The following is a 27,122-nucleotide window of genomic DNA, read 5'->3' as shown; positions in this document are numbered from 1 at the left end:
TTTTCTCATCTGTAAAACTGAGGTAATAATAGTACCCACCTCCTGGGGTTAATGTGAGGTTTAGTTGCAAGTGAAACATGTAGCATGGTAACTGACACATTGTAAGTGGCCAATAAACTAAGTAGCACCTACCGAAGAGGTGAAAAGAAAGGAAATAACTGTAGTAACATTTTGAAACCTTAGAATTGCGGCTGAGTAAAACTACAAGGTAATAAGAGGACTCATTCATTCATTCACTAAAATCCCCCTCTGCATGTTGGGCTCGATGTGGGTACTGGGAACATAGGACAAACAAGGTACAAAATAAGACATAGACCGTGGCCTCCAGCTGCTCAGACTCTAGCATTTACTTAACTCCTGCCTGAAACCCCGCTACGTATTTCCTGGAAGACAAGTCATCGTTTTAAACAAGGTCTAGCAAGTCACATTTGAAGTCTTAGGAGTGGCATGTATAAGAAAGAATCGTCAGAGAGTTAATGGTCCTTCCTTAAAGTGCCCGTGGAGTGACAGACTCCTGACCCTGAGGAGGAGCTATATCCTCTTCTACACTGCCTGTTCTACCATATGGTTCTGTGGTGTGGTTGTCACACCACAGCTGTGGCTAACACGGACACCTATTCAATCGATAGGCAAAGACGATTCCAAAGAACTAATCATGATCACATGACCTGGAGAAGGCATCTCAGAACAGGAATCAGGATTTCAGGGGAGGTGAAAATAGAATAACAAGGGTCAGAGACAGTGTAGGGTAACATGTAAGCACACAGGTTTTATCGAAAGACAGAGCTCTGGGTCTCAGTCCTCAGACAGTTGCTTGGTTTCTTCAAGCCTAATAAATAGAGATATTCTGCCATTAAAATGGAATGAAATAATGGCTTTTGCAGCAACTTGGATGGAACTGGAGGCCATTGTTCTAAGTGAAATAACTCAGGAATGGAAAACCAAACATCATATATTCTCACTTATAAGTGGGAGCTAAGCTATGAGGATGCAAAGGCATAAGACTAATATAATAAACTTTGGAGACTTGGAAGGAATGGTGGAGGGGGCGAGGGATAAAAGGCTACATATCAGGTATAGTGGACACTGCTCTGATGACAGGTGCACCAAAATCTCAGAAATCACCGCTAAAGAACTTTTCCATGTAATCACAAAACAGCTGTACCCCCAAAACTATTGAAATTTTTAAAAAGAATATATCTGGATTACAGAAAGAAAAAATTAAATATTTTAAAAAATAATAAAATAAAATGGAGATATTAAAACATTTAGTTTTTCAATAGTTGTGACAATACATTTCAAGTACCTTTCAATAGTAGGTATCTAGCTCTATCCATGTTCCTGCAAAGGACATGATCTCACTATTTTCATGGCTGCATAATATTCCATGGTGTATATATGCCACATTTTCTTTACCTGGGTGACAAAATAATCTGTACATCAAATGCCAGTGACACAAGTATACCTATATAACAAACCTGCACATGTACCCATGAACCCAAAATAAAAGTATTTTTTTTTTAAATAGTGGGTATCTAATATGTGAAAATGCTTAGCATCCTCAACCTCATCATCTCTGAGGAGGTGACAGTCATTCAGTTTCCATATTTGTTTTGAATGTTTTGCAGGTTGTTGTGGAAGATAACAACTAGATGCATATGTGAAAGGAGCAAATTATGCATATTTGTGGAATTAATTTATGTCATCATTGAATGTAATGTTCGCCCCTTCTTCACTCCAGCGTAAACTTAGTTAACTAGGATTATGCTAGGACTAGACAGAGCAGGGTGGAAGAAAAACAGCTAAAGGTTGCTCCTTGGCTACCCACGGCCACTCTGACTCTTGCCCTTTTCCTGGCAGGCACTTCCTCTTCAAGACCTCCTCGGGGAGCACACCGTTGTTTAGCAGCTCTTCCCCAGGATATCCTTTGACCTCAGGAACGGTTTACACGCCCCCGCCCCGCCTGCTGCCCAGGAATACTTTCTCCAGGAAGGCTTTCAAGCTGAAGAAGCCCTCCAAGTACTGCAGCTGGAAATGTGCCGCCCTCTCTGCCATCGCCGCGGCCCTCCTCTTGGCTATTTTGCTGGCGTATTTCATAGGTAAGTCAGGGCGGCCTCATTCAGCAACGCTGGGGGTGACAACGTGGGGGAGAGGCCATGGACTTGTGAATCTAGAGGCCCTCTGATGTCTGTACAGTTTGCTTCTTGGCTCCTGAAAGATGTGATAATGAGTGATGGATGGAGGTGATTTTTTCCCTCCTGAAATCTACTTAAATCTGATGAGTTTCTCCTTCATGTTTCTAAATGACATTCATCAGAAGGGAAATTAAGCATCCTTACTATATCCTTTCTTGGAGATGAGCTGAGACTTGTCATTCCCGCAAACCTATCCCTCATTCTCGGAGTGGCCTTCTAGTTTTCTCCATCCTTGGATTTTAACCCAGGTCTGTGCTTGGAGACGTATGCAACATTGGTTAACTTCAGCCAAAAACCGAATTGAGGAATAGTGGTTGGCATGCCTGAGAACATCTTGATTCGAGAGAAAGCCAAAGTAGCTAGCTTATTTTCAGAGCCGTGGAACAGAAACAGGACTGACAGGCTGGAGCATCCATCCAGGTCTTTATACAGAATTGAATTACCCAGACACACTTGGCCTTGCCCATATCCCTTCCACAGTCTGTCTTCTCAGCCTCAATTCTCTCCTCACCATGGGCAGCTGAATCTGAATCAGGGTCACCTCTCCTGGCAAGTGAGCTTCTAGTGACTCAGTGTATGACACATAGGTGAGGTTGCTGGAGTATCTTTCTCCGCACGCCAAAGGTGTTGGTTTACAGCCATAGGGTGTAGCCACGTCACCACGGAAAGTGGCAGATGCTGAGCGCCCAGAGGCAGGGTGCCACGTGCATAAGAGCTTCTCGGGCTGCACACAAAGCCTGCTCACAGTTCCTGGCCCCAACAAAGAGCCCCAATGCTGCTGCTCTGTCAGTGGAGCCTGCCAAAGGCAGATCTCCTGGCTTAGGAAGAGGCCATGGTGATGTTTGTTAAAGTTTATTTGAAACACTTGATGGTTCTGGCTTGGTTTCAGGACAGCTATGAGAGACCTGCCCAGTTTGGCTGTGCCATGTTGCAAAGCAAACCCATAAAACACTAGCTCAATGAAGCTGACTCCAAAACAGTTCCCAACACGTATGCTGAAACTCCTCCCATTTAAGAGAAAAGAAAAGGCAACCCTGACTGTGTTGGCCTTGCCGCTTCCCTCCGCATAAACCCTCCCTTCTCCCTCAGCACTGGGGGCTCCCACACTTTCCTTCATCCCCAGGCAGCAAGCATGGTATCTGCCAAAGAAGGAACTGGCCCCATTCTCCTAAGCTTGCCTGATGGCAAAGGGGCATGACTGTGCACCCCCACAGATCTGGGGCCCTGCCTAAGGCAGACCAATACGAACCAACAATTGACATAAATTTTTCACCTTCTTCCACACTATAGCTATGATTGTCTTAATATGGAAAAATAAGCATTTATATTCCTTACCAGTTGCATTTCTCAGGAATGCCCTCCCAAAGTGAGAAAACTGACCCTCCAGGGAAAGGTGCCGTGTTCATCTGGGGCTTTGCAAAAGTCTAGCTTGCACTCTAAACCACAGCTCTATACCAGAACAGAGGCCTGAGACCCACCCAACCCTAATTTCAAGTCATGTCTTCTTCTCACTTACCTCTTGATGAAGGATGAAGTAATGGATTGACCTGAGAAAGGCGGAAGGATATCTGTTGCCCCGTTGAATAACTTGAGTAGACCCTTGTGTGTTGCTAAAGGTAGCTTTGTGTGCTTCCGCAGGTGGCTGTTCAGGGGGCTCCGTGGAAGCAAATTGAATGTGCCTTCGGGGTCTTTTCATGATTTGGCTTTGTGTCAGAAACTTCAGAAAGGGTTCATGCGCTTACTTCTCAGGCTTAATGTTCTGCGAGGCCACTGAGCACCACTGGGATCCCAGATACAGAAATTGAGGTACTGCCTGCCTCTGCCAATAGCATCCCCAGTGCACCTTCTACTCTACTTGCAAGAGAGAGGTAGATAGCTACTGCCTGATTTATGGGGCTTGATAGTTAAAATAGAATAGCTTTCTGTAAGGGCAATCATGTACATGGGAAACCGTACAATAAGAGTTTAATGTTTTAATCAGGTATGTAACTTGTAAATGATAGATTAGGAAATACGTTTATTTTCAGTCTGCAGGCTGCTGGAAGCTGGACCTGAGCATCTTAGCATCATTTATTAATTCATAATCCATCATTTCTTATTATGTATTCTTTAGGTAAGATTATGCTTTGACCCTGGAGTATCAGAAAATAGTTTACGACACAAAATGAGTGATATAATAGGCCAATTTACCTTGCAGTGATGGCAGTGAGCATGCAGCTATAGGGCTACTCTCAGCCACTCTCCAGAGGTGACTGCAGGTCTGCAAGCATGGTAAGGGGTCAGGATCTGAAGTGCTGATCTTGGCCCCAGTGACTCCCTTCTCCTTAGCCTTGGCAAACTTGTTTGCCTTCTGGGTCTTGGTTTCCTAAGTACATCATGGGAGCAGGATGATTATTTACGTGCAGAAACTCAGAAGTATGGTGAGGATTAATTAATGTGTATAAATCACTTTGAAGATGAAAAGCAGTATATTATTACTTAGCAAGCTGCAGGGGCATAAACAGTGCATTGCAAACACAGAGAAAAGTGCCTTTTGGAAGAACCAATGATTGTGCCCAGCTGGAAAACAAGCTATCAGGGAAGGGCAGAAAGACAACATAAAAACCGAGGCCCTCCTGTTAAGGAGACCGGTGCTTTTAAGGGCTGAATCCATTCTGGTTCACACATGACTCTGCATTCCACTAGAACATGACAGGTCCTGAAACTGATGCATCAGCCCCACGACCTTTATGGACAGGCAGTGGGTTCAGGCTTGCCAGGCACTGTGATAAATAAGTGAAATTATCATCCTTGCATGTTCGAACCCGAAGAAAGAAGACTTTCCAGAAATGAGCAATTTGGAATAGCTCAGCCCCCTGACAAGTTCTTCCATAGATCCAGGCCTGTGGGTGAGTGTAAAAGCAGAATGCCAGCCCTTGTGCAAACTCGAAGACCCAGGCCTTTACCAATTCAGCAAAGATGCCCAGTTCCTACCCACACAGCTGGGGTTAGAGAACTTTTACGATCTGCTCCTCCATCAGACCCTCTCTGTGCCAAACTCTCTCAGTGTACAAACATCCTGGAATAAATTACTCTGAAAAGCTGCATGAACCACCAGGGGACCACTTTGTGCGTCACTCAGGCCCTGGCACAAACAATTCCTAGGGAATACTGGTTTAGGAGAATTTTTCTGTGAAACGCAAGAGACTTTCCTCTCAGGAAGGTGTCTTTCTTCTTTAGGCAGCTCAAGTACTTTCATTGCCTGCACCACCAGAAGTCCCTAAGTTTCTGAATCATGTAACCAAAGTATTTTATAACCAACCTCACCTATTTTATACTAGATGTGGTGTGTTATCTTGATAGTATGCTATCACTAGTTAGAACCTTCTACCTGTTTAGAACTAGAAGCATTTCCATTTGAAGCACTTTTTTTGTTTGTTTGTTTGTTTTTGAGACAGAGTCTCACTCTGTTGCCCAGGTGCCCAGGCTGGAGTGCAGTGGCATGATCTCGGCTCACCGCAACCTCTGCCTCCCGGGTTCAGGGGATTCTCATGCCTCAGCCTCCCAAGTAGCTGAGATTACAGATCTGTACCACCACGCCCAGCTAATTTTTGTATTTTTAGTAAAGACGGGGTTTTGCCATGTTAGCCAGGCTGGTCTCAAACTCCTGGTCTCAAGTGATCTACCCGCCTCAGCCTCCCAAAGTGCTAGAATTACAGCCATGAGCCACCACACCCAGCCCATTTGAAGCACTTTTATATAACTATTCAATTTGGATCATATCCCCATAAAATCTGCATATTATGATCATTTGACAAGCACTGACACTGAGGCCCAGAGAGTCTAAAGTCTCCTGGCTAGGTAGGTAGTTGCAGGGCAAGCACTAGGCCCTTGGTCTCTTGATGTCTCATTGAAGGTTTTTCTCTTCACTCCTTTCTCCTCAAGATTACAGTTAACCAGTGTCTCACATACTGTATGAAACTGAAATAAATGGTCTCGTTAGTAGCATTAATTCACCTTATCTAGTTCTGCCCTCTTTAGCAAGGTAGAGTAATTGGTTCCTCCTTCCTGAATCATCTTCTAACACAGTGGATAGAAGCTATTCTATATTATAGAATATAGAGTATTGAATCTCCTCAGTATTTTATTTCTGCTTTCCAGTTGTCTTATGTTACAGAGGTCAGCAAACGTTTTCTGCAAAAAGTTGGAGACTAAATATTTTTGGTTCATGTTCTACTTAGTGACAACTGTTTAACTCTGCTCTTGTATGTTAAAAACAGCCATAGACAGTGTGTAAACAAACAGGCGTGGTTGTGCAGCCATAAAACTTTAATTATGCCTGGTTTTTGACTTTTAAGTACTTTTATGTGTTATGAAATATTATTTTCTTTTAAAAAAATTTCAGCCATCTAGAATGTAAACCCATTGTTTAGGTTATATGCCATACAAAAACAGGTGGCAGCCTGGATTTGGTCCACAGGCCATAGTTTGTCAACCCTTGTTTGATTACGTTACAACTTATTTCCTAAGAATACCTTTCAGGGTGTCACATCTCTATTACAAAAAATTGCTTTCCAACTATCTTTAAGAGTCCAACCATATGTCCACTGTCAATGAAGCAGGTGACTGACATTTTCTGATACTGCAACTCCATTTCATAATGAGTAATTGCATCTGACTTTCTGGCCCAAACCAAAAAGTAGTAAAAGCAAGTCACATTTCTCTTTAAATGCTTTCTACAGGATAAATTTTTCCAAGGAAAATTTTAGGAATTTTGGGACACTTCATCCTGAAAGCATAGCTTTTAACTAGACTGCTTGAAACAGTGCTCCAATCCACGGATAGAGTGGAATTGCCTGGCCATTTTGCCTAGTACTCATTTGTCCTCAATCTTTGATTATCCCAGGTTCCTCTGGAAAATTATCACCGGTTTTTAGAAGTTACTCAGTTTCTGATGCCTTCCTTGTTGAGATTTTCCAACAGATTGTAATAGTGCTGTGTCATGGAATGACATCATTGCTTTCTTGTCCTAGGTTAACATTGGAATAGATCTAGTTTCCTTAAAAGGCATCAAAATTCTTGCGGGGCTACCCCACATCAAGGAAGAAAGATGCCTCTCATGTGTGACTCTGTTGTTTAACTCCAGATAATCTTAGAAATTCTAAGGCGAGAGTCAACACAAGAGTTCGGCGTGACATGGGACTCAGACTGTCACCCCTGAGCTAAAACAATACACAACATACACTGAGCTTCTGCCAAAGACACTTCATGGGGTTGGGAAGGGAAGGCAGGAGAGAGAAAGATAAGAACATTTATGTCATCCTAAATTAGTTCTTAGCTCTTCAGATCTCTGCCAAACTAAAATACATATATATATATTAGAAAGTCACCTTGTCTTTTTTCACTACAGTAATTCCTGCCAAATATGAAATACTATGTTTGAAGTTAGCTGCTCAACACTCTGTCTTCTGCCACTCTGACTTTGATCTGGAAAGAACACGGGCCATCAACATGTCAGGATGTTAAAAGTGTGGTAATTTGGGGTGCTTTCAGTTTCTTTTGAAAACAATGAGAGATTATTTTCTATGGAAACTAAAAGCCTACCATGTGTTTAAAGTTGCTACACTTGAAAATTGATATGTTGAGACTCACGCTGATGAATCTTGCGTTCTCTGCTGCTATTTTGTGTATTCTCATCTCACTGAACAGAGCAGGTTTGGAGAAAACATAAAGAAAATGACAGAAAATGATGAGAATGGTACACTTGCCTGGCATCTTTTGTGGGGGCGCAGACTAGGAAAAATGTCAGCCCTCTCATTCCAACTCACTGCTCTTTGACTATCTGGAGCGATGGGAAACCTCATCCTCCTGTATGAATTCCAAGTTGTGTACTTACCTCCCACATCTAAAGGGCAAAATGCTAATGATTAAATCTGAACAGTCCAGCAAATAACATTTCCACCCAACTCCCAGGGCCCAGATGGTCAAACTGAGAAAAAGCGATCTGCCCACAAGTAAGTCAGGAGACCCAGTTATATTATCTATGCCAGTGTTAGTAGCAGACTTCTTATCTAATAGATATGCTAATGTGCTCTTAACCTGATAATAAAGTCCTGTCAGTGCTTACACACTGGTGAGTCTTTGGCAGAGGGACTGCCATTTCATAACTGCACATCTGATTTGGCAGAGGGACTGCCATTTCATAACTGCACATCTGATTTCAGAGGGCCTGTCAATTTATGGAAAGAAAATTACATCATTCATTAGCTAGGCCTCCATCACCTAGTGGCCATGTGGCAATATTTGTACCTTGTGTTTGACATTCAGAAAAAATGAATCCCTCTGCTTCAGAAGAGGATGTGACCTCTTTAAAAACATATTTGTGCAATCTGGGGGACTTGAAGTGCTTCAGGAGGGTCAGCAGCTGTGGGGAGATGCCTTTGCTTTCCTCTCCGAGATTCCCATGAGAAATCAGGATAATTGGCCAACGCAGGGCTTTCCCGCCCTCGTGGGCAGATGCTGGCGATGAGAGCCAGGAAGCAGATTTTGATCTTGACTTTGTAGAACATCATAATACAGAACCAGAGAGAAGTGATAGGTGCCACAACCCTGCGCACCTCAAGGGCGCCAAGGAAACGATAGTGGGTCTGCCAGTCCAGGACTTCATGCCTCCACAGAGTATACATTGAGTAAGTGAATATGGAGAGTTCTCCACCTACTATCCCTGAATCACCATTCAAGCCTTGCCCCGGACTTTCTGTCTGTAACAATGATCTCTCTAGCAGTAATCTGTCCAGAAGCAGTAATAGGATGCTAGAACATCAGTGTTGACTTCTTCGCACACCCTACTTATTTGACTGGATTCCTTTGGGTAGTGGCCAAGCCAACAGGCCCTTCAGCTTTCACAGCATGCTTTTAAATTCTCCATTTCTGAAGTCTTTTCTTGGTTCATTTATTTGTGCTTGGGGTTTCCTGATTGAGGATTCTGAGCACAACTTCTAATGGACTGTAAATTACTGTTATTTCATTCTGTGTTTCACCTGGAACACAACTTCAGGTTCTTGCTTTGCCTTGGTAATTAGACAAGAAGCAGCCTGATGTCATAGAAAGCACGTATATGGACTTTGGTGTCAGAGAGGGCTGTGTTTGAAGTCTGGCCTGTATACATAAAGTCCATGTAACAATGGGCTTGCTATTTAAAATCTCTGCACCTTAGTTTCCTCATCAGAAAAATGGGGAGAATTCCTACTTTGTAAAGATGCCTCAAGCGTTCATTGAAATGGTAGATGCATGCAACTCTTCTTCAAATCCAGTATGTCATCAATTATAAGAAATATCCTCATTGTGCATCCCTAAGGGGGAAAGAGGTTGTCAATTAAACTATGCCGTGATTTCTTAGCATTTGTAATTTTTATTTTATATATTTGGAAAGAGATAGGCATAGGCATTCTAGATTGATGTAACAACCATGTGCATAGGTAGGTCACAAAGGCCCTGTAATACAACACCAATTATAAGGTGCATTCTGATCCCAGACTTGTGGAAGTATTTTAAAAATTCTGAATCTTATAGTCAGTGGAACTTGGTGGTACCTGTCACACAATAGAAGCTCAACTAAATGGAGCTATGGTGATTGTTGTACTAGCCACTGCACACCTAAGCCAGGTCCAATGAGAAGAGTATGCCCAAAATAGTGACTTGCACTGCCCAGCACTTCGTCGGCAACAGTACATATTTGTTGAACTAATGAATGCTGATTAGGGTTACATCTGAGTTGTACCGGTTATGGAAGATATTTTCCAAATACCCAGAATCCCCGATCCCTAGCTTCACTGTTCCCCTATGTAAGGGGAGGTTTTCGGTTTCTTGATATGGTAATTGCCTCTGTTCCCAAATTGCACTTCTGAGTTAGAAAGCACTTAGGCAAAGGAATGGTTAGGGGGCCATGTAAGCACCACATTTAAGCCCTTTAGTAGGAATCTGTGATTTCCTGAAATCAAGAGAACTGGCTGAGAGAAACTGGGAAGTGTTTGTGTCTGGCATAAGGCCATCGTTTGGCACTCATATTACAAAAGTGTAGCAGAATTTAGTTGGAGTTCAAGGTGAAGAAGCAAATAATGGCATAAATCTAAAAGTCTGTTGGCTGTTTCTCTGTAAATGAGGATGTACTAAGAAAAGAAAGCAATCGCTACAAGGCACCAAGTAAAGAACTATTATATGGTAAATTAGGTCTGTGTACACAACCCACACAGAATCTTCTGTGCTCTGAAATGCCTTTCTTAGCTACATAGCCTCATACAACAGAAACCTAACCCAAAGCAAACTTCTAAAACATACATGTTTCTCTTAAGGTCACCTAAAACCAGACTTTTTTGTGTCCTCCATTGAAAATTCTTTTATAGAAAATTCATGTTTTTATTATTAAGAATAGACACCCAGAATGTTTGCCTGAGCCCTTCTCTTATCAAACAAGTCATTTATTAAATTGATGTTTCATAATAAGATTCTCTGCATTCAGAGAGCAAATAGTCCATCAACTGTATTAACACATTTAACATTACCATAAAAAAGAAGATAATGCATTGCATGTTCTGCTAATTTCGCTTTTTATGTCATCAGCCTTCTGGCATTAATAAGTAAATATCACACTGTATCAGAAAATATAACAGCACTAAGCTACATGTTGGTAAGAAGAGTTTTGCTAAAGAAAATACTATCTTCCCTTCTTGGAAAGAGAGAAAAATTATTAGATACATAATATGTGTCATCTTTCAAAGGCCTTTTTTTTTTTTCGTTTGTTTCTGAAAACCAAAGCTATGGATGAGAAGAAAGGAGAAACTTTGCCTCCAACCTTTACATCTCTTTCATCATGACTTTCTTTGCAGTTATTAGGGAAGGCCCTTCCCTTGGGATGGGTTTTCAGTTGAGTTAGGTCATTTGTGTGGAGATTTGTGCAAACATGTTCGGCCCTCCCCTAGGGACTCTGTCTTTATAAAAGAAGGGCATATTACCTTGCTTTTGCCTTTGCAGTCATGATGCAATTCTCTCAGTTTGCTTACTTATATTACACCACGAGCATTTTAAAGTCACGTTAATGAAGTTTAGATTAGACTTGCTTATATTCCACAGGGAAAGGTCAGTGGCAGTGTGTCAAATGCATTCTGTTCTTTAGGCCATGATAAACAAGATGACATCTTTCAAGGAAGTTCAGTGTGCCTTTGAATTAGATGCATCTTTGAAACTGGTTTTAAGGCTGCCTTATGCACCAAATTTTACAAACATAGACTTCTGGGACATTAGCTAAATTTAGAGTAGTGTGTTTAAACTTTCTTTTAGTAACAAGATTTGTAGACTTCCTGAATCCCGAGAGAATTGTGAGTTAAGACTCTTTTTCCCATGAAGAAAATACTTGTTACTCTGTATATTATTCTTATGCTAATTGATTTACAATTTATTAAATGTACTTGAATAGGTTCCTGTATATTCATTCAATGCTTTTCCATTGGGCAAGAAATTTGACTTTGGCATGTGATTGGCTGGTCACATTGTGTGCTGAAATCTGCAGGCCAGCCTTAATATCCAGGACATTTTTACTTGAAATTTTTTTCCTGGACCCAGATCCCAAAAAGCAACAAATGAAACAGTGCAGTTACCAGGAAAGTTTAAAAAGCCTGGGGTAAGTTATGTCTTGCATGAGCATCTCCTGTCCTGGTGTTAATCAGGCATACACAGCAGCGATAGAAGGCATCTGAGTTTCATTTTCCCGGGACCGTCAGGGGAACAGAAGCTTTTATACTAAAAAGCTTTTTATTACCTGATTGGTATAAATCAATGATCAGCCATCCTTTTTGTTTCCTGGATATGTAGAGAGGTCTAACCAATGTGCAATAAGAAATTGAGGATGTTTGTGTCTATTTTTATCCAGTCTGTTTTCATCAAATGATGACGTTATCTTTTCCCGAGTTTAAATTTATAAAGTTTTTAAGAAAAAAAAAAAAAACCCGCACACAAAAAAGCTGGCGTAACAGTGAAGAGTCAAGAGCCAAGGAAAGAGGAATTAATACCAAAAAGGGTGGGATGAAATTAAGTCAAGAAGAAAGAAAAAGGCATAAGATGCTGAGAATAGAGTAATTAGAACCATTAACTAGCAAGGGAAACTAGGAAATGCCATACATCAATCGGGATAAAATATGGAACAATTAAAGGACAAAAATAGGAGGGGAAAATGGCACCCAGCGTACCAAATTACAAATATCTTCTGCACAATTTCTTGAACCTATAAGTCCAACCAAGGTAATGAGATGAAAAGCAATCGTTGTGAATTGCTTGGAGGTGCTGTTTCGCCACCTCATCTTACATCATTAAACTTTCAGTCCCCTCATGAACTACTTAGATAAACAACAGTGGGCAACTCAACATCTATCCAAATAAACCAGAAAGCTACCACGATAAAGGAAATTGAGTTTATAGACACAGCAGACTCTTGCCTAATAGACGAGAGTAATGTGTCTAATGTTGAACATCAATCTATATTTCAAGTATAGTATGAAGGAGGGCCTCGAGAAACAACTTATGCTACAAAATCACTTTGCACTAGAGGTGGTTTATCTTCTGTTGTGTCTAATTGATCTCCATGTAATTCAGCTACAACCCTTGCTACTGAAAATGATGTAAGAGATGGAAAGATTGAACATGACCATTGGTTCTCCAGAGAGCATAGCAAGTTGGGGGTTCCAAATCGCCTTTGTCTTCAAGTGTGTTGTCATTGGAATGATCCTTGAAGCCAGAGAGCAAGTCTATTTTTTAATCAAGCGAGGGCATTCTTGAACATCTTCTTTTCAATCCTGATTTTTTAAAAAATCTACATGAGGGAGGAGAATTATTTTATACCAGACCCTTCCCCTGCCTTACTTTGCTTAACTTCATAGTGTGAAGAAAGATCCAGTAGTGATATTTGAGATTACCCTGCAATGTTAGCTCCCCATCAAATTCTGTGGATTTATGAACTGCCCACACTTAGGAGAGTCTCTTAATCCCAATGGGACAGGGTCTGGTCTAGACCAGGACATAGATATGCCCAGGCCATGGCTAATGGTAGTGGGGACTTGGGAGTGGAGCAGTGAAAGAGAAGGGAAGGGAGGTCAACCCCCATTTGGGATGCACGCGCACACACACACACACACACACACCACTATCCCCACTGACCCTGCTTCAGAAGTGCCAGTCAGGAACCTCTTTTAATATGTGCATATCTTAATAAAATATTTGGAGGGGTGGATTTAGTTTGACTTTCAGGAAACCAACTTCTAGTACTGATTCCAAAGATTTAATCTTTCACAATGTTTTCATTTGCACAGATATGGATGCCACTGTTTCTTTTTCCTCCTCTCTCCTCCCCTATATGCTCCACCTTTAAATAGCCTTAGGGGAAGTCCAGATTTATCCTGCTCTGTCAGGGTTAATTTTTTTTAAGTCATATAACTTTTTTAAGTCATATACATAAACAATAATAAAGTAATTTCATTTTAGGCTTTTAAAAAATTTACCAGTCTGTGGATCTGTGATTTTTTCCGACTCTTGTCCCCATCCCCTCATCCCCACCTCTGCCCTCGGTTCCTTGGGTGGAAGGTCATTGGTTGAAGGTGCTGCCTAAGGTCTCATGGACTTGGCCCTGTCTGGGAGAAAATGTCTGTATTTCTTTTCTGGGAATGTGAGTGCTGATTGCATAGTGTTTTATTCTTTTCTTCAAAACTGTCAGGAATTAAGCTTTTCAGAAAGGTCACTTGACCCATGGTAATATCCATATTGTAGTGAAACACCAATGACTTGTTTTAATGTCAGAGGCAAATAGGAGAGTGGATACAATGAAATGATCTGTGAGTAAATGCATCTTGAAGGAAGAAAAAGAGCTGTCTGTCGTGTTTGTATGACTAAGGGATTTCTTAAACAAGCTGTGTACCCCACCCAGGGAGAATGCTGTCAAAACATGAAAAAAAAAAAAAAAAAAGATACAGAGATCACATGAAAGCCAAGTCTGAACTCTTATAATTGCATGTCTGAATACCTTGCTAATTTTTCCCACGCCCTTTATAATTCTTTCTTCATAACACGCTACCACTGCCTCACCCCTCACCAAAAACTTTACTGTACCTGTGTCTCCCACAATTCCACAAAACAACAAAACCGAAAAACCGGCTGATTGAGAAGATACCCAGATTGGACTAAAGTGGCTCTTGGCTTGTTATCATGCCCTTCAAAAGTCACTTACTAGGACGGTTATACAGTAGGATTTTGTTGGAAGAGCTGGTCTGGAATTCTTGGTAGAAATGTAGAGAGAGACCCCCAACATGAAAAGTTACCAGGTGTGAATTGCAGAAACATAGAAAGAATTATTTGAATTGTATAGATAATGGTGTCAAGTGCTGCCTAATTTGTCATTCACATGATAGGCCAAGTGGGGTGCAGACCCTAATGGCAGAAAGTATTTTTTGTGTGCAGGGGAAAATAAGTACCATAAGAAAAAGCAAGCATGCACAAGACAGAAAAGATAGGAGAAGCATTCCTTTGCATCACTGTGGTATATATGGTATATATTCCCGGGAATATAAAAAGAGGAGGCCAAATGCATAGCTAAAGAGAATTATGGTTTCCATTGGCTTCTACAGAACAAGGGAGAACCACATGCCCATCACTGGCTTCGTGAACAAACAGAAGTTCAAGATTTGTGGGCAGTTAGGAAAATCCTCTGACTTAGATTAAGCCAGTTCTTATGTTTCTACTGGATGATGAGGCTACAGTTTTAGCCCATCTGTTCACAGCCCTGTCCCCAGCATCCTAAGAGACTCTATCCATTTATCTTTAAAAGCCAAAGAAAAGAGCATGTTGTGAGAGGGAGGAATAAAGCCGGTAGCCCAGAAAAGATTACCGTAAAGCTGAATGGGAAGACTTCACATCCCTACCCTTAACCACGTGACTCTGGAAGGGTCCTGAGGTTCTAGCACGGGAGAGTTGTCGTGTGGTCTTGACAGAAGGTTTTCCACATGTGCATATAGATTCTCCATGTAGAAAAGAATTTTGATTTGGGGCTTTAATGCCTTTGAATGTGCATTGAGAATAACACTGACACGCTTTCACCATAGCCTTGGAATCCTAAAATAAATAATAGAAAAAGTGTGATTTAAAATATAATTCCAAATACTAACTGGGGCCCGCTGCCTAGATGAGTAATAAGCTTCAATAAATGTGTGACAGGCACAAGGCTCTTCAGTATGAAGAGTAGTGAGGCCTCAGAAATAGAAATAGGTTTTTCATTACATGAGGGATTATGTTCAGCCTGACTGTGGAGCCTGTTCACGGAGCCACAGCTGCATCTTCTGCCTGCGGTCGTATTAACCAGTAATAGTAAAACAGCGACGTGCTGCCCGAAACAGCGATTTATTTTAGAGAAGAGAGAAAGGTCGCTTTCTCCTGCTTAAGTCGGGATTACCATTGTTTACTACACACTTTCCCTTAAACTTCTATCTGTCCGTGCTAATGAGCTGCAATTTCAGCTGGGTTCCACCTGGGTGCCTGCCAGGGATGAAGAAATCAGGATAGTTTGGGGTCGTGGTTACGGCTGTTTTATTTTTACTCACCTCTGCTCATCAACAGGCCCAAGCGTATTTCTTTTGAAGATTGTATGAAGTTCTGTTTTTTAATTTCAAGCTCACTCAGCTATCTGAGTTTTTCCCAATTCAGGAACTCACAAATCAGCACGTGTACTCCAGGCCTTCCTTTTTCTTTCTTCTTCTTCGTTTTTTTGTTTGTTTGTTTGTTTGTTTTTGTTTGTTTGTTTTTTGAGATGTGATCTCACTCTGTCACCCAGGCTGGAGTACAACAGCATGATCTCGGCTCACTGCAACAACACCTCTGCCTCCTGGGTTCAAGTGATTCTCCTGCCTCAGCCTCCCAAGTAGCTGGGATTACAGGCGCCCGCCACCTTGCCCAACTAATTTTTGTATTTTTAGTAGAGACATGGTTTCACCATGTTGGCCAGGCTGGTCTCCAACTCCTGACCTCAGGTTATCTGCTCACTTCGGCCTCCTAAAGTGGTGGGATTGCAGGTGTGAGCCACCACGCCCAGCCAGGCCTTCCTTTTTCAAAGGAGTGAGATGTGTATTGGAGAGGCTGATGTGAGCTTGGTGCTACACCACCCTGCCCCTTGGGACCAAGGAGACTATGGGGTCTTCAAAGATGAGCTTCAGTCATGATCTGAGAAAGGTGAGGGGGCTCAGTATAGAAGGGCACTCAACGTGAGAGCTGATTATCAACTTGAGATAGGTTCTCATTTCTACACTTTAACACAGAATTCCTTTCTTGACCCACTGAAACAAATGACTCACTGAAAATATCTACTTCAAGGATGGTTGTTTACTTGACTCAGAAGACCTGATTTGTAGTCTTAACAGTTCCTCATTTTAAGAGCTATCTGGGTATTCAGGTAGTTCAGTGACGAAACCCTGAATTTAGTTTAGAAGTTAGGTTCAACTCTCAACTTCTAATTGAGTGCTTTTGGGAAAGTCGATTAAATTTCCTGAGCCTTGAATTTTTTTCAACTATAAGAAATGGTTGATAACAGTTATAGTGATAATACCTTTTTCATAGTCACTCTATGTAAAGTTTAAAGTAGGGCTTGATTTTTTAATATTATTCTTGTTCTTTGTGTATTCATTCAAGAGAAAATATGCAGAGATGCTAAGTTGCAATTCAGCAATTGGGCTATTGAAGTTCAGAGAAGGGAGAAACCCCCAAGGGCTGGAATAGTTGAGGATAACTGGATGGAGAAGGTTCTAGGCTGACCCAGACCTGCAAAGAGGGTTAGAAACTGAACTAGGAATGGGCCAGGAATCATTCCAGATGGAGGAATTAGCAACAGGAAAGGTAAGAGGAGAAGCCAGAATTAATAGGGTATGATAAGGAGAGGGACGCCTGCTAAGAGCAGTGAAAAATAGTGGAAGAGGTAGAGCAAGACCAGATGATAGATGGCCTTGAAATCTAGCAGGAGGTTTAATTTGATTAATTTGGCAATAGGGAGGTGCTTCAAGTTCATAAGCAGGAGTATAATATGATAAAATTATGACATGATATCATGTCAGTTACCTAGTAGATGCTCCATAAATATTTATTTGTTGATTGATTGAGGATTCAGGATAGATTGGGAGATGGGACAGGAGACAGCGAGACTCCTCCCAAGGCCCTGTCAATAATCAGTGGGTGTGTGTTGGCGAGGCCCTGATGAAAGGGGAAGCCATGGAAATAGAGCTTCAGAGTGAACTGCAAGAGATTTCTTCCAAAGAAAAGACAGATTTGTGATACAATTTGTCTTGTGTCGACTACCAAGACAAAGAAGACAGAAGTACCTCATATGGCCTTGAAGTTTCTCTGTTGTCATAATGGGAGAACTGAAAAATTAAAAATTACCCCATATCTTTAAATCACCACTCACTTCCCTAAAAGCATGGTTGGCCAAAACATTTTTTATTGGTATGTAATTCTACCAAGGCTGGCCAGAAGCCATTCTTTTTTAATGCACTCAGTAAATCTCTGCACGATTTCTTTATTATGAGAGGGCCTTTGATCCAATAAAACCTATCAAGACCCCTTCTGAGGCATTCACTTTGGATTTTGTATGGAAGTCTATAGAGAAAAAGGAGAGCAAAATTGGGTTAAAACTAGACTCTAAAAGGCTAACAAAATTCCTCCATAACATAGTGCTTACATGTACTGCAAATTCGGCGAACCAAGAAGAGTCATTGGAATATACGTTAAGACTCAGCATACCCGTTTATGAATAGAAAACCAGACTCCGGGTCTTGAAGGCACTTGCCTGTACAGATGTGGGATGTGGTCCTGGGAGTCTGTACCATTGCCCTTTTTGGTTTGGAGCAGCGAAGCTTACAAATGAAAATCTTGAAAGAAGAAACTTGCCTTTTGATCAGTTGGGTAGAGGCAGGTTTGAAATTATGATAAATCTGCTACATATTCACTCTATGAGCAGGTTTAAACTCTAATGCATCTGCCTGTATATCCGCAAATGAGGCTGACTTACTGTACCAGGCTGAAGGGTGAGATGGATGAAGTTAGTTATGGGTTTATGGATTGGGCAGAGAGGGCTAGACATCAGGGAATGAGCCTTTGCCCTCCTCCCCCGCCCTCTCTCTCCACCACACTGAAGTCTCGATTTATTTTCTATGCTTTAACATTTGACTGAAGTGCATGAAATACCCTGTCAGATGCTAGGAGCCCAGAGGAAAGCATCAAATAGCATGCTCACCTGGGGAATTTAGAATTAGCCTCCAAACTAACTAAGGTAATCTAGGCCCCAAAGGCACTTTAGTTCTTGCTATCTGGATTGTCTGTGAGGATGAGCCTAAATTTGGGAGATAATTATGTCTCTATGCTTTCTTTTAATCTTCATCCTTTCTCTCATCTTTCAAGTCTCCTTTCTGCTGCAGAGGAGCAGGAGATAGGGCTTGGCCGTGAAGCCAGACATCCCATTTCTGCGGAGTTTTTGACCCTGTGCCATGATGCTGGTCTTTAGGGAATCCTACATCAGTAACCATTTCTAAGCTCAGTTAGGTTAAGGCCACGGTCAGGCCCTTGCTTTCTTCACTTCAGCCCACAAGAGAGGCAATACCGTGATACTGAGATGAATCCATCCCTGCAGCCTGCAGCCTCCTTCTGCTTCCCTGCCATGAGAGAGAAGTTACTGGAGAGGAATGTCACATCTTATGGAAGAATTAATTATGGTGTGCATTCCCGACAAGTCTATAGCTCAACATACATATGGGGAGTTATTTTCGATGGCATTTAAATGTAATTGACTTATCAGCCAGGTTAGAATAATCATAGGATAGCTATAGTGTTATTGTCTAATGGTGGTCCTATAGCTGACAACGCTCTGAAAGCCTCTTTAAAATATAAAGGAAACCCGCCCTTGGGAATACAAAGATTGCGTGAGAGTTGTAAGACATCCAGGAGAAGTTTAAAGTGGAGTTTGGAATAAAGTGAACAGGCTCTTAACCATGGGTAAAATTGTAAGAGAACAGCTTACACTGTTCTTGCAAACCAACTTGTCATTTCTCAAGTGTATAATGAAATAATGTGTATGAATATTTTCATGCAGAGCAGCCTCTCCCTCAAGTTCTGCCCTCTTCAGAGCTTCATAATATATACAACAGCATCTTTTAGTACAGTATTTTACAATCTCCAGACCAAGGGCTCCCAAAAAGATCCTGAGAGAAGTGTAAATGAGTAGCAACTCTAAGACTGCATTTTTGTAAGTAAATGATAATGAAGGATAAGGAGAGATGTTCATGGGGAAGAGCCCTGAAAATTATTGGAAGTCGTAGAGAATGAGAGTCAAATGCAAACACTCCTATTCTGCAACTACGCTGATTAGCAGATCTTTTATAGTCTCCGTTTGGGAGATGAGCAGGGGCTTGGCAAGCACTGTCCATGTATTAGGAACAAATGCCCCTCCACATATTCAATTTGGGGGCATTATTAAAAAATGGAATGAGGCTCCTTCTCAGGCTCTGCTTCCTTTTCATAACTGCTCTTGCAGTGATCCTTTTGGCTGTAATAGCACTTTGTGTGAAAAGGATGGATGGGAACCCGCTAGGTCTTTTTACAGAATATCAAACATTTTGCCCATTAAGCTGACTTGATTTGAAGAGGTCCTTGGCACAGATTGATGAAATAGTCCAAATATTATCACTCCTTGTTCTGCAGTCCGGATAGAGTAATAACCGGTCGCCTCAGCCTTTGCTCATTAATGAGGTGGTCAGGGCCCTAAGATGTGCAAAGTTATTTCTTTTTCTCTCTTGCTATTTTGCACATTATGCAGGATTACAGTGCTTTGGGAATGATGTGCAGATAGTCTCCAGTGAGATTCACCCAGCAAGATTCTCTTCTTGCATCAGGATTCTGCCCTTTTCTCTAAGTCAGTGCACCCTCACGTCAGCCCTGAGAACATTTATTTGGCAATGTCTGGAGATGTTTTTGTGTGTCACAACTGGGAAATGCTACTAGTAGGTAGCAAGCAGAGACCAGATATGCTGCTAAACATTTTTCAATGCACAGGATAGCCCCTAGTTAAAAAATTATCTGACCCAAAATGATAATAGTGCCAAGGCTGAAAATTCCTGCTCTAATTGATTTATAATTACATCTTCAGATATGTTTTTTCTTTTTTACCACTATAACTAAAATAAGAGCTTATCTTGCCCTGTGTAGGTCATCTTTGACTCTGTGCCTCTCATTCCTCTTGGTGATTATTTTTGTATTCATGGTCCTTAGTCCCCTTCATAGAAACAAGCTGTGGGATTAAGTTCCAAAAGGTTATTTGACTGAACTGGTCAGCTTCAGCTCTATGCAGCGTAAACAGGGTTCAACTGAAGAGGTATAATGAGAAGTACCCCTGAATGTAAATCTTCCTAAAGCGTGACTCACTGGTTTTTCTCTCCTCTAAAAGGATAATAAAGTCAACCATATGAAAAACCTACTATGTGCAGAAACTTCACATTTAATATCTGACCTAAATGTCCCAGTGACTCAATATTCCTAATTATAATTAGAGAAAGAGATTCAGAGAGGTTAAATAACTTATGCATAGTCATGCATAGTCAGTGGTTAGGATATGGAATTGAAAATACAGTTCTGTTTAACTTCAAAGCTTACGTTCTCACTACTATGTGTATTGCCATCAACTTGTAAATATATGCTTGAGTGACTTTGACTTTATGTGTTCCCATCCCCCAAGCCCCAGGAATCCTCAGAACCACCCCTAATAACAATATTTCTAAGAAAAGAAATGTACAGTCCCTCTGATCATCCAAAGACTGGTCAGCTTTCCATCAGCCTTGTCCTGAGAGCTGAAAGATGACACATTCCTTAGCTAGTACTCTATTGTAAAACAATCCATGTCAGGGCACATGGGAAGATGGGAAACAGGTTGAAGGAATTGGTAGATAAAATGAAATACACTTCAAAACTGAAGGTGAGGCCAGCCACAGAGGCTCACACGTGTAATCCCTACACTTTGGGAGGCCAAGGTGGGAAGCTTGCTTGAGCCCAGGCATTTGAGACCAGCCTGGGCAACATAATGAGACCCCCGTCTCTACAAAAAAATAATTTTTTAAATTAGCCAGGTGTGGTGGTGCACACTTGTAATCCCAGCTACTTGGGAGGCTGAGGTGGGAGGATAGCTTGAGCCCAGGAAGTTGATTCTGCCATGAGCCATGATCATTCCACTGCACACCAGCCTGGGTGACAAAACAAGACCATGTCTCAAAAAAAAAAAAAAAAAAGAAAGAAAGAAAAAAAAAAACTGAAGGTGAGGGGACAATTCCAAAGTCCTTCTGAGGATGTTTAGTCAAGGCAGTGTTTTAGTTAGTGTTTCTAGAACAACTGTAAAAAACTCTAACAGTGGTTTATATTGAGGCTCGATTTCCTGACCTCACTAGCTTGATATCCAGGGTTGGCAACCCTGGCAACATTTATGCTGCTCAGTGATGCCATCCAGGACACTGGGTCTTCCCATCTCCACTTTGCCATTCCCAGCACTTTGGTTTTATTTCCTTGGGTTTGCTGCCTCATTATCTAAGGATGGCTGATGCAGCTCCAGATATCACATCCACGAGCTTCAAAGGGGGGAGATAGAGGAGGAGAAAGATTCAAGTTCTTTGCCCCGCTTACCAGAAAAAGTCTAAACCATTCCCAGCCCCCAGCACATACTTACACACACATACACATCCCAGCAAAATTTTACTTATATCTTGTTAATCGGAACTGTGTTACACGTCTATCCCTTGTTTCAAAATAACCTAGGAAAGCTTTTCTAGACCCTTTGAAGATGATAAGGGAAACAAGGGTTGGAATTGTCTGATGCCTCCAAAAATCAACAGTGTCTGATTACAGTACTTGAATATTCAAAAGCCAAGTTTCAGCCAGGCACGGTGGCTCACACCTGTAACCCTAGCACTTTGGGAGGCTGAGACGTGCAGATCACCTGAGGTCAGGAGTTTGAGACCAGCCTGGCCAACACAGTGAAATCCCATCTCTACTAAATATACAGAAATTAGCCAGGCCTGGTGGCACATGCCTGTAATCCCAGCTACCCGGGAGGCTGAGGCAGGAGAATCACTGGAACCCGGGAGGCGGAGGCTGCAGTGAGCCAAGATCATGCCACTGCACTCCAGCCTGGGTGACAGAGCAAGACTCTGTCTCAAAAAAATAAAAAGGCAAGTTTCTGCTTTTCTGGAAATAGATGCAACAGCTACTTCTAGGAAATCTCTCTTATATACTTGTCCAGTGTGGCACTCTGAAAGAGAGTGTATTAGTTTGCAAGGGCTACCATATTAAGGGACCACACACTGAGGGGCTAACAGCACAAATTTATTGTCTCCTATGGTTCTGGAGGCTGGAAGTCCAGGATCGCTGTGTTAGCTAGTCCATGTTCTCCCTGAAAGCACTAGGAAAGGGTCTGTTCTGGACTTCTGTCTTGGCTTCTAGGAGTTCTTTGGTTTGTGGCAGCACAACTCCAGTCTTACATGGTATTCTCCCTGCCTTTATGTCTGTCCCTGCATCCAAGTTTTCCCTATTTATAAGGACACAAGTCATATTGGATTAGAGCTCACCCTATTGAGCTCATCTTAACTTGATTATCTGCAAAGACCTGATTTCCAAATAAGGTCACATTCACAGCTATTGGAGGTTAGAACTTCAACATTTATGAAGGAGGGGGGCAATTTGGCTATACATAATACAAGATTTTTCTAAATCCTTCTTTATATCTTAATAGTAATGGTGATAGTTAATATTTTTGAGCATTTACTACATGCTAAGCAGTTCATATAGATTTTTCTCATTTAATTCTTACTACCACTACATGGGATAGGTGCTATTATCATTTCTATCTTGCAGAATAGGAAATGGAGGCACAAAAATATTAGGTGACCTTCTCCAAATTATGTAATTAGTAAGTAATAGGGTCAGGTCTCAGCCCCAAGTGGACTGGCCTCTGAGTCCTTGCATTTAATTATCATCTAGACTCTCTTAACCACAGCTATCTTCATCTCTGGTATAATAGGTTTCCTGCTCATCAATGCCAAATAAGGGTAGACAAGTTGATTTCCTTAAAGTTTAAGAAAAAATTTCCACAAAGGCTTTCTTTGCTGCCTTAGAAACGCAAATAAAACACTTCATTCTGCACTAGGCGTAATGGTTTCCTCTTATTCAAATGCAGGGCCATCTGTGCAAAGTATTTTATTTCATCATTCATTGAAGTTCACTTAAAAGATGAAATCACCCTTAATGGAACAATGAAATGGAAGGATTCCCAAACTGAAGGCAAATGACTTGAAAATGAGAGGCTCTGGTTCCTGCCTGCAACCCCTGCCCAGGGTCTCACGAGTGACAGTGGTTCTGTTCTGACAGCCCCAGGGATGAGGAAGGGCTCTTGGGGAGCATAATGGCGCCATTTCCAGCCAAGCAGTTCATGAGACTGAAGTGCTGTTTCCACACTGTCCTCTGGCCTGGATCAGCCGCTGGGAGCCTGGCATTGATCTGTGTAGGCTGGTGAAGCTTCATCTGCTTTGCAGGCATTGCTTTGGCTAAACAAGCCCGTAACTGATCCCTCCTGCTATAAAACAGCGTAAGTAGCCTCTTACCATCAGCCAGTACTCTGCTACCCTCCTCCTTCTATAGCAGGACCACAGATGGAAAGGAAAGCTGCTTCCTCTCAAGTAAAGGACCGAAGACTGAGGGAAATTTTGCTTTTTGTAGGCAATAGCACAGTTTCCCCCTTTCCTCCTGACTGGAGACAGACAGTGCAGGAAATGATGGGGAAAAACAAATCATGCTTTATGTTTGAGAGGCACCTCACGATTCTGTGGTGGACAGCAGGCATTATTAGCTGCATTTTACAATGGCAGAAACAGTCCTGGGTAGTGGAAAGAACTTGTCCACAACACACAGCTAGCAAATAGCAGGTCTAGGGCCAGTACCCGGGTAGTCATACTCCAAACAATATGCTCTTTCCACAGTGATATTCGGCACTGCAGCAGAGAACGAGAATAAAGTGCTTCTGATTTGAACTGACAGAAGCTTCTAGAATCAGAAAGAGAAAGAACGCCACAAAGAAGACTAAGACACTTATTTCATGTGCTGTGCCTCAAGGAGAAGTCTGTTTAGTTTGGGAGACCAGAGTGCTTCAAGTGGTGCCTCCCCAGTGGCTTTCTTGAGTTTGGGATTTGTCCACTTCATGATTGCTTCTTTTCTGTGGTGGATGTTTCCCACTCCTTCTCTGAGTCAGCAAACAACCATGAGGAAAAGTTTCCTCCAGTTTTTCTCATCCTCGTTCCTGGGGATAAAAAAAACCTGTCCTTCAGATCAAAAGGGAAGGTACCATGATAGCAGCTAACACATGGTGAACATTAATAATGCTTCGAGCTGAGGGCTTTCCTTGAATCCCTCGTCTTTCTCTCCATAAGAAGAATTGTTCCCATTTGGCAGATGGGAAAACCAAGTCTTAGAAAGTTTTAGTAACTTGCCCAAGGTTGCATCGCCGGGGAGAAGCAGCACAAACTCGAAATCAAGAGGGCTGTATTCCCCTCCTTCTGCACTGTTAACTCGAGCTACAACCAGGGACAAGCATGCACCTTTCCAGAGCCTTGGTTCCTCCATCATAACATTTATGCAACACTCATTCTATGCTGGTCACTAGGCTTTACCTGCATCAACACATTTAACCCTCAACAACCCTATGGGATTGTACTCTTTTTATCTCCATTTCACAGATGAGGACACTGAGGCTTAGGGATGTTAAGCAGCTTGTCCAGGGTTGTACAGATAGGAACTACCCTAACAAAACACCTGTGCACTGAACCATAATGCTCCTTCACCTCCCATTGGGAGTCCCCAAGGCCTTCAACTCTGTCTTACTATCATTCCATTATTTTATCTGACAAATAGTATATACTTTTTCTTCCCGAAAGTAACAGCTTCATAGTGAGTTCCTGCAACATTTCAAGGAGCATTCATTATCTTCATTTTATTCCCACTTTACAGATGCAGAAACCGAGGCATAAATCAGATAACTTACTAAGAGTAAAACAATTAGTGAAGAGCAAGAGTGGCTTCAAAGTCAGACCTGCCGAATTCCAACACCCATGTTAACATAGATTCTGTGGAGCTGGCACTCAGAAACCACGTTTACTGCCTCTTGGCCTTGACCTCATATGAGCAGTGAAATCATAATTCCCAAGCATCTTCTCAGTGGGAGGTGAAGGAGGCAGCTTGCTTGGTAGCTAACAGCAAAACCTCTGGAATCGGATAGAACGATGCTGGAATCCCCACTCTTCCACTTAGTGACTGCGTGACTATGAACAAGTTACTTCACCTCTCTGAAATAGTTTTGTTATCTATAAAACGGTAATAATAAATGCACCCATCTCCAAGAGTCATTGCAAAGACTATATTAGATGTTGTATGCACAGCTTGTTGCAAAGTACTTGGTATAAAATAAGTGCTCAATGATTGTTAGAAGAGATTAGAGTTGACCTCATAGGATCGCCACACTGAACCACCCAGGATGGGACTCAACCTTGCAATGGGCTTCGTCTCCTAGAAGGCACCCTGCTCTGGTCCTTACGATCTGCACTGACCAGTTAGCAGCTTCTCTTGCCCCTCAAGGTTTCTTCACTTCCTTTGTACTGAGTCAGCTAGAAGGACCACTCATCATTTCACTAAAGTGAAAGGAAGTAGAGACAATTGATGATTGATTTTAGAAGCAGGGGACAGGGGTGGAAAGCATGTGGGCTTCAGATCTGTTCAGATCCAGGTTTGAATTTGGATATCACTTAAACCTCCCTGAGTTTCACGTTATCATTTTAGACTGGCAGCATGAGGATAATAATGCTCACCTTTGCAGAGCTATTAAGAATAAACAAGAGGAAAATTATAAAGTGCTGTGACCTGTAATAAGACAATGGCTATCATTTTTAGATTGGCCAACTTGTTCACATGGAGCTCTTTGTGGCAGACCATTGAGACCTGAGTTCCACAAATGTCCTTTGCTCACTTTATTTATTTATTTATTTATTTATTTATTTATTTATTTTTTTCTTTTGAGACGGAGTCTTGCTCTGTCGCCCAGGCTGGAGTGCAGTGGCGCAATCTCGGCTCACTGCAAGCTCCGCCTCCCGGGTTCACGCCATTCTCCTACCTCAGCCTCCCCAGTAGCTGGGACTACAGGCGCCCGCCACTGCGCCCGGCTAATTTTTTTCTATTTTTTAGTAGAGACGGGGTTTCACCATGGTCTCGATCTCCTGACCTTGTGATCCGCCCGCCTCGGCCTCCCAAAGTGCTGGGATTACAGGCGTGAGCCACCGCGCCCGGCCCCTTTGCTCACTTTATTTGACACTGTTTGTGTGGTGAACTTTCCCCATTCTGGCTGTGGCTGGTCAGTCTCTTACAGCGTGTGGCTAGCAGATCACCTTTGAATAACATCTGTGACTATTTAATTTGTACGGGGGAAAGAAAGAAGTATTACAAGGAAAGCAGGATGTCCTGTTGGGATGCTCAGGGCCCATTTTCTTGCACTTAGCCTAGGATTGGAGTCTCTTGGCCATTGCAGGTCACCTTCCTGAGAGTAAAGGGGCTTCACTGGCTCAATAATAACCTGATTGTTTTTTCAGTTGTGGCTCTTTGAGAAAGAGGTTTCATATGTCAGGAGTACAAAACAGAGGCTGGCTTCATAGATCTTCATGCCATTTTTGCCCCTCATCATTGATGTCAGATGAGACTTCAGGCCCCCTTCTCCTGTCACTTTCTTCTTGACTCTTCTGTTCCGTCCCCATCTTCACATCTGCTCTTTCTCATATCTCCCTCTTCTACACCTCGTACTTT

General features: G+C 42.0%; 1 protein-coding gene across 11 annotated transcripts in view; it reads left to right on the top strand.

Annotated features, from left to right (window-relative positions):
- TENM2 (teneurin transmembrane protein 2) overlaps positions 1 to 27,122 on the top strand; it is a 702,758-nt gene that overhangs the window by 422,669 nt on the left and 252,967 nt on the right. For all 11 annotated transcript variants that reach the window (XM_038009398.2, XM_038009393.2, XM_073010537.1 and 8 more), the window contains one exon: positions 1,861 to 2,099. In XM_038009398.2, coding sequence (XP_037865326.2) covers positions 1,861 to 2,099 — 239 coding nt within the window. The remainder of the gene's footprint in view (positions 1 to 1,860; positions 2,100 to 27,122) is intronic.

This window comes from Chlorocebus sabaeus, chromosome 23 (assembly GCF_047675955.1).
Source record: "Chlorocebus sabaeus isolate Y175 chromosome 23, mChlSab1.0.hap1, whole genome shotgun sequence".
NCBI classification, from domain to species: Eukaryota; Metazoa; Chordata; class Mammalia; order Primates; family Cercopithecidae; genus Chlorocebus; species Chlorocebus sabaeus.
Note: the sequence above shows the minus strand (reverse complement) of the source record. Positions and strands in the feature narration are given on the sequence as shown.